At 46.7% G+C, this 8,255-nt stretch overlaps 1 protein-coding gene across 2 annotated transcripts in view; it reads right to left on the bottom strand.

Moving 5' to 3' along the window:
- The window catches only part of PPP2R2B (protein phosphatase 2 regulatory subunit Bbeta), a 569,986-nt gene that overhangs the window by 839 nt on the left and 560,892 nt on the right, over positions 1–8,255 (bottom strand). For both annotated transcript variants that reach the window (XM_004696699.2, XM_004696700.2), the window contains one exon: positions 2,714–2,805. In XM_004696699.2, coding sequence (XP_004696756.1) covers positions 2,714–2,805 — 92 coding nt within the window. The remainder of the gene's footprint in view (positions 1–2,713; positions 2,806–8,255) is intronic.

The following is an 8,255-nucleotide window of genomic DNA, read 5'->3' as shown; positions in this document are numbered from 1 at the left end:
ACCCAGACCCACCGCCATCGAGTCGATCCTGACTCCAGGTGACCCCAGAGTGGAAATGTCCCAGAACATTTTCGTGACTGTTTCTTTTTTAGAGAATCTTTACAGAAGCGGATCGCCCGTCCTTGTCGGGGTGGTTAGAAAGGCCAACTGTTAGGTTTTTGCAAACTTCCCGCACCACCGAGGGACCTAGTTTAGAGAACGCGATGATCGGCTTCATTTGGTGTCACCAAGAACCACCAGTGGGAGCTGGTAATGGAGGCATGTGACAATCTGCCTTGCTGTTTGTTTGACGGAAATTTCCATCCAATTTCTTTGGTTCTTTGATTCCAGATCTGAGTCTAGTGACTTAAAGTGATTTCATCCCTACCCACCTCGCACCAGGATAGTGAGACCAGAATGAGGCTTTGCGAGCAGACACACTTTTGAAAACAAATCTAAGGACAAACGGCTGTACCGAGGGAAACACTCTCTGCTGGCCACCCCAGAGGGGTTTGTTGAGTGCACCCTCGTGGTGGGAAGGATGTTGAGAGGTCACTGATCCTTAGTGTGTCCTCTTTCCATTTTCAGAACTTAATTTACCTTCAGCCTTTTCAAAAAATGATTCTAGACAATTACATGTCATCATAGTCTTAAGTAGGGAAGAGAGGCAGCACATTTCCATTCTGCGAGGATGTGGGACAGCGAAAGGGGAAGCTTGGGTGGGTAGTGGACTGACAGATGGTTTCTGTCATTTTGTAAGATTGATCTGTTCTCAGGGGTACCTACAACGGATCGGCGAGTGCCAGAAAGCCTTCCCGGAGCACGCGCCTGCCTCTTTAGTGGAGACATTTCAGACACAGTGACAGGCAGCGAGAGCCCTTGGACAAAGGGAGCTGCCAGCGCTCCTCCGGCCACCGGGCCTGGTGGCTGCCTCCTGGAGCACCGAGCCTGCTTCTGGGGGAAGCGCTGCCTGGCTGAGTAAGACGGGGGAGCCAGCATCCCATCTGGTCTACACACGAGTTGGGTTGTGCAGAGAGATGAAGGAAAACTGACAAGACTGGGCCACAGCAAGGGAGTTAAGTTTGGGGGAACTTTGTTGGCTGTGCTAAGCAAATTAATGAAGGGCAAGATTTTGTTATGTTCTTGGCCCAAGAAATAGACGTTGTCAAATGTTTGTCTCTATGGGTTGGGCGTCGGGCTGCGAATCTCAAGGTCGGCAGTTTGGATGTACGTACCAGCCAACTGTGCTGAAGGCAGGACTTTCGATGCCTGTAAACGGTTGCAGTCCTGGAGACCTGCGGGGCAGTTCTACACTGTTCGAGAGGGTCATTATGAGTTGGAATCAACTCGCTGGCAGGGGTTTGTGTTTGTTGAGCTTCATATAGAGGGGAGACTGTTACCACCATGTCAGTTACTGTGCTGGGAGTTTTGCCTCTGTGACAGTGTCTAAGTTTCAGGTATCCCACATAAGGCATTTGCAGCTGGCAGAAGTAACTTGTACAGTGTCACATGGCGAGTAAGTGGCAACGTGGAGACTCAAGCCTCCGCCTGCTCTACTCCACAGCAGAAGCTGTTGGCCACGTTGCCTTGGTGTTTCCTGTGCATTGATGTTCAGAAAAGCTCAACATTACCTGAGCCAAACTTTTAGCTGTGGGACAGTTGGGTGAGGAGAAGTGGGGGTTAGAGTTGGCGGATGTAGACTGTGACCTTTAGCAGGGATTCTTAAGTGATCGATGCCCACTTTTCTAAGCTGAGCTCCCAGGAGGCATTAGAGGACCCCACTCTATCAGTTGGCTATCGAACACCTGCTATGTGCTTGGGATGAGCAGGGAACCGAATACCTTTGTGCTACTGTCATTTCTCGGGTGTGATGTTCTGAAAGAACGCTGCCCTTAGGACTCACGCTCAGCGCTATGATGATTCCCTCTGGAGCTGCTAAGTGAGAGATTCATTTGGATTCAGTGGCCCAGTAAACTGAATAATGGGAGGGTATTGAGGCTCACTGAAAACCCAAATCCCGGTGTAGCTTGCCTTGCCCCCATGGTAGGACTGTGCTTCCAAGGATGGATCTTGGTACCGCCTTCACCAAGGGACTAAATCTGCCCCGGCAGGCTGCACTTAGCCCTTGTGAAGTCAGAGAATCACCTGTATTTGTCCAACCAGATATGAACTCCTGCGAGGCCATATGCAGTATCATTGGAATCAAAGGCTTTAAACCAGTAATACATCACTTTCAGGGGATATGATAAATGCGGCCAAGGAGAAGGCAGCTAACGAACCACCAGGGCCGTTGGCCAGCTCCACACCAGCACCTTCCAGGGTAATTTTAGCTCTAGAAAGCACACTTGGACTGGCTAATCTAGCTGTTCCGGCTGGAATTTTCCAGTGGAATCATTCGTGATTTTCATTTCAAGCATGCTGAACCAGCTCAGAAGGTATCTGGTGCATGAAAGATAGGATTTTGTTGTTGTTGTTGACATTAAATTCCCACACATGTCAGTCCTGAAAGAGAAACCCCCAAATCTTACTACTACCCTTTTCCCAACCCTCCAGCACTGGCCTCACAAGCCACCCAAGGACCTACAGAATCCTTCTAAGGCCCGGCCTGGGGGCCCGATTTTGTGCTCTTTCCAGCTACACTTTGCTTGGGATAAATACCTCCCCCGCCCCACCTCAGGCGTCCATAGGAGAGGACCCTCCTTTGATAGGCTCAAAGCCTCAGAGCAGGACTTACCTGTCTGACCCATTCCACACACACTCAAATTTATCAAAAATGCAGTCATTTTCGTAGAGGGAGCACAACTTGCTGCGGAGGTAGTCATGAACCTGGGGTGGGGTGGAAAGGAGGGAACACATGAAGAGAGGTGGTCAGTGAACATCGTAAAGCATGGTTATTTCTGCAAAGATCTCCTGACACGGGTTGCTCATTCATTCAGTGTACGCAAGCTTCAGATTAGACAGACCTGGGTCTGAAGCCAGGCCTGGGCTCGTTTGGCTAAGGACGTGAGGAGGGAGTCGGGGAATTCACGTAGGGATGAACCAAGTGCTGACTGCGGCCTGAAACCAGGTTCTTTAAGCGAGGATGTCTATTTTCTTTTTTATTTAAATATCTTTATTGGTATACAATTCCCATATCATATACTTTAATAGTCCAATTGTTGTGCAATCATCACCACAATCAATTTCGGAACATTTTCCTCTGTATGCCCCTAGGTAATTATTAATCCAGTTATGGGATTTGCTTATTGGGATTTCCTGTACAGAAAATCATATAAAACAATAATAAAATAAACCCTAACAATGACAAAACAGCACAGAAAAACCTAAATGGAAGAGAAAGCAAAAAATATTAAAAGATGAAACAACCAGAAAATGGGTCAAAAGGGAGATCAAGTGACAAGGTGTTATATTTTTGTTGTTTTTTAAATCATTTTATTGGGGGCTCGTACAACTCTTATCACAAACCATATATCCATCCATTGTGCCAAGCACATTTGCACATTTGTTGCCATCATCATTCTCAAAACATTTGCTTTCTACTTGAGCCCTTGATATCAGATCCTCATTTCCTCTCTCACGAACCCCTGACAATTTATAAATTATTATTTTGTTATATCTTACACTGTCCGAAGTCTCCTTTCACCCACTTTTCTGTTGTCCATCCCCCAGGGAGGAGGTTATATGTAAATTATTGTAATCAGTTCTCCCTCCCTTCACCTTCCCAGTATCGCCACTCTCACCACTGGTCCTAAAGGGATCATCCGCCCTGGATTCCCTGTTTCCAGTTCCTATCTGTACCAGTGTACATCCTCTGGTCTAGCCAAATTTGTAAGGAAGAATTGGGATCATGATAGTGGGTGGGGGGGAGCAAGCATTTAAGAACTAGAGGAAAGTTGTATGTTTCATCATTACTACCCTGAACCCTGAATCTAACTATATCTGCCCTAATCAACTTTACAACGCTCTGTTTGATAGCAAGGCTATTCTCATCCCTGGACCAGGTCAGAGGGTATTCACCAGAGGCTGAATCCAAGTGAAATGTGGGCTTCCACTGGCAGCCACAGCCTTCTGCACACAGAGAAGCCCGTTGTCTAGCTGGTTTGCTGAGGATTTGCTGGGGGCTTGAGAGGAGGCACGCTGTTGGTTGCCGTGAAGGGCGCGCCCCACCTCGTGGTGACCTTGAGTAACAGAAACATCGTCCAGTCCTGTGGTGTCTTCGTGACCTTTGAACCTCTAGTGCCAATCCATCTCACGAGGCTTTCCCTGACTCTAGACTTGATGTTCTCATTTCTAGGAATATTGTGATAATGTCCTTGTATTACTTTTATGCCAATGTTGGAGGGGAGACTTTAAAACCAAGTAAATATGTAAGAGGTTTTAGATGGTGATAAAATGATAGGAAAAAAAAAACATGGACAAGAAGATTGGGAGACCTGGGCTATTATTTTATTGGAGCAGAAACCTGAAGGTAATGAAAGACTCAGATCTTTGGAGAAAGGCTTCCTAAGAGCAGGGTATGACAAGTGCAAAGGGACAGGGCTCCTGGACGTTGCTGTTAGGTGCCCAGGAGTCGGTTCTGACTCAGTGACCCTGAGCACAAACAGAATGAGACACTGCTCCATCCTGTGCCAGCCTCATAATTGTTCTTATGTCCAAAGGACTCCTAGGGTTGGTCAAATGCAGGGGCAGTAAATGGTCAGAGAGCGGTGGATGACCAGTGCATCAGCCCTTTCTTCTCAGTAGAGACATCGCAGAAAGGATCACGGTGCCTGTGGTATTTTGAATAGATTGAAAAGGCACAAGGTCAAAGGCAGGGAGATGAATTATAACCTGGGTAGTAGAAGGTGGCTCAGACCAGGCTGAGAGGTGTGTGAAGTGGTCAGATTCATGATAGGTCTGGAGGTAGTGCTGATGGATCAACTCTGAGGTGTGGAGAGAGAAAACAAAACGGCTCCTCCCAACTGTCTCGAGAGCAAGGGAAAGGATGGAGTTGCCAGCTTCATTCTTGGATACGTTCATTTTGGAGAGTCCATGCAATGAGCAAGGAGACCTGAAGCACACATAGTGGGTCACACGTTGAGCCAGTGGTTCGATTCCACCAGCTGCTCTGGGGGAGAAAGATAGATTCCTGTTCCTGTAAAGATTTCCTGCCTTGGAAACAATACTCTGGCCTGTCGGGCCGCCAGGGGTCAGAATCGATTCAAGCTGTGGGTTTGATGCAACGAATGAGAAGCTGAATAGATTATGACATGAAAGGTGCAGTCCTGGAGCTTGTGGCAATCTTGTCCCCAAAGTGTAAGAAGGCGAGAGTGAGGAGTGGGAACTACATGGTTGGGAAACTAGGTGGGAGTTTGGGAAGGCCCTCAGTGCCTACTGGAGGTTGGCTGACAAATTTTAAATGATATTAGTCCACCTGGGTAGATGCATTTTCCCCAGCTACATTCAGCCACATAGGTGTCATACCAAATTTACAGAAGAATAAGGGTAATAACCTGGTTCAGTGTTCCTCAGGGGAGGGAGGAGGGATCTTCCCTGAGCTAATTAGTAGAGCGATCATGATAATGGGGGATGCTAGCTTATTGCTAACCATGTGATTTACCTACCAAAGCCTCACGTAGTCTCTGAAAGTATCTGATGATGTAGATCCTACCATTCTCTTCCCTTTAAGGAAGCATGACTAATAAGAAGGTGCTATCGTTTGCCCCAATTCACACAGGCAAGCAAGTGATCGAGTGGGAATTGAACCTGGGTATTTGGATGTGGAGTGAGCAACCTCAATGACTTAGCAACAGTCCTCCACTTGCTCGATCCAGTCAGCATCACTTTATGGTGGGGGGGTGGGGTGTGTCTCAGTCCTAGGCAGGGGGATGCAATAATGGGCTTAAGGGAGGCGGGCAAGAGGAGGGATGTTGCCAAAAGTGTTGTTTCACTTCGTTGAGTTCAAGAGTGATGCTATGATCCTTCCCCACAACCTGAGCACCTTCTCCTGCTGGCTCCCCGAGTTCCGTTGAACACAGAGGCTCAGTTATGCGCTTGGTCCCGTCTCATGCTCAGTCCAATAGTTTGGGTATTTAAAAAGCTCTCCAAGTTATTTGGACTGATTACAAAGATCTACATACAACCTCCTCCCTGGGGGAACGGACAACAGAAAAGTGGGTGAAGGGAGACTTGGGGCAATGTAAGATATGACAAAATATTAATAATTTATAAATTATCAAGGGTTCACATGGGGGGGAATGAGGAGCTGATACCAAGAACTCAAGTAGAAAACAAATGTTTTGAGAATGATGATGGCAACAAATGTACAAATGTGCTTGACACATTAGATGTATGTATGAATTGTGATAAGAGTTGAACGAGCCCCCAATAAAATGATAAAAAAAGTTATTTGGACAGTGTAATGTTTCTACCTCTACAAATGAATTCCCCCCACCTTTATTCTTTCATTCCCAAACAGTTCTAGGCCCCTCGTCAGGGTAATTGCTTGCTTCAAAGCTACAATGTGATGGGGGCCTGCATCTGTAGCCTGGCTCTGGCATTGCTGGATGGGCACGTGGCGTGCGAGGTCCACGTCCTATTCTTGGTGTACTGACTCTCTTGCCCCTACCTCAGAGCCACACAGCACGTGACTCTGGAGTTAGAACCATTCTCACTGTCTAAATAACTCAGGGAGCTTTTAAAAGACCCAAACTGTCTAAATGAACATAGGATAGGGCTGGGGGAGGAGGTTGATTCTTGAAAAGTAGCCACATTTTCTATATTTAGGCTTTGGGAGCCCATCGAGACATTGGTCACAAAGAGTACTGCAGCTGAAAATATTAACAAAAACCAAGTAGTAAAAGCCAGCAGACTCTGTTATTTGAAGAAAGTGATGGAGGGTGTTAGGGGTATGGATTGTGGGCTGAGCGTCTAGACGGCTGCCTTTTATTGACTTGTGAGTTCTGTGTGTGAGAGAGGTAAAGGGAATGGATGCCAAGTTGGGAACTGATCCTGTGAGAAACAAGAGTCACATCTGTTACACTGGTACTCCGGGCTTCCCATTTTGGGGGAGGTCAATTGGAGCAAAATAGACTCTTCAGTCTTATTCTTCTCCTCTGTTATGAAGCACTTTTAAGAACACAATTTCACTGCACTTCAGGTGAAAGTTTACACAATAATTTACTTTTTCCAGCCAGCACTTCACACAGGCTCTGTTTGGTAGCATTGGCGACCGTCACCTGCATGTGTAGACTCTTCCCAGTTCTTCCCTGGCTTCCCTGTCCTGGACTGCCCTAGCTCCTCAGGTTTGGTTTTGGGCTAAGGCTGCCATTGGCCCATTTGGGTTCATGTGGTAGATGGTTCTGCAGGGCACATTGGTCACGAAGCTTCATGAAGGCGGGCTCTTCACATCACGTTTCTCTCAGGGCAGTAGACGCGGCCTTGCTCTTGGCCCTTCCTGACCGGGAAGCCTGTTTTTTTCCATTTGTTATTGTACCATTAAAACCCCATTGTAAGTGTAATCTTCCCTTGTCATATTGGTCAGAGCACCAATATGTTCAGGCACCATCTAGTTCTAATGATCTCAGGGTAGAGCAGCTGTGGTTCACGTGGGCTGTGAGTCCTTTGGAATAACTGGTTCCTTCCCTGGCTCCTCCTCTATATGGACCAGTTATACGGATAAGAGGGTTCTAAGAAGGAAAGCCAATTTTTGAAAATGCTGGGTTAAATGGATTCTTATAATACAGACCTCTTCAGAGCCTAAGGTTTCCAGTAAAACTATGAAAGGGAGAACAGAATATTAGATTACTAGAATCTCTCAATGTGTGTGTGTGTGTGTGTGAGAGAGAGAGAGAGAGAGAGAGAGAGAGAGAGAGAGAGAAATGAAAACTATACTTTCAAAGCTAGCTGGGTCTTCTCTATTTTCATGAACTTCCTTGATCCATCACCATTTATATTATAAGCATAGCAGGTACCGTATACTTAAAAGGAAGGAAAGAGCCCAGGGAAAACCTAGTCTGAGGCATTATCTTCCCCTCTGTAGTCCCTGAGTTCTTGCCTGCTTCCAGTTCAGGTTACTTGTTGGAAAAGAACATCTGCTATGAAGGTATGCTGTATTAACATTCTACTCTAAAAAACAACACACAAACACACCTCTTAAACCCTGCTCATCACAGGAGAGAATCGGGCAAGGATGCAAGAGAGAACTTAAACCCATCCTTTGCAGGGCAGATGAGCCCTACAGGACCAGTGGTGTGAGTGGCGATACTGGGAGGGTAAAGGGAGAGTGGGTAGGAAAG

The sequence above is a fragment of the Echinops telfairi genome, unplaced genomic scaffold (genome assembly GCF_000313985.2).
Source record: "Echinops telfairi isolate 266 unplaced genomic scaffold, ASM31398v2 ScPeMD7_7469;HRSCAF=8507_0, whole genome shotgun sequence".
Taxonomy (NCBI): domain Eukaryota; kingdom Metazoa; phylum Chordata; class Mammalia; order Afrosoricida; family Tenrecidae; genus Echinops; species Echinops telfairi.
Note: the sequence above shows the minus strand (reverse complement) of the source record. Positions and strands in the feature narration are given on the sequence as shown.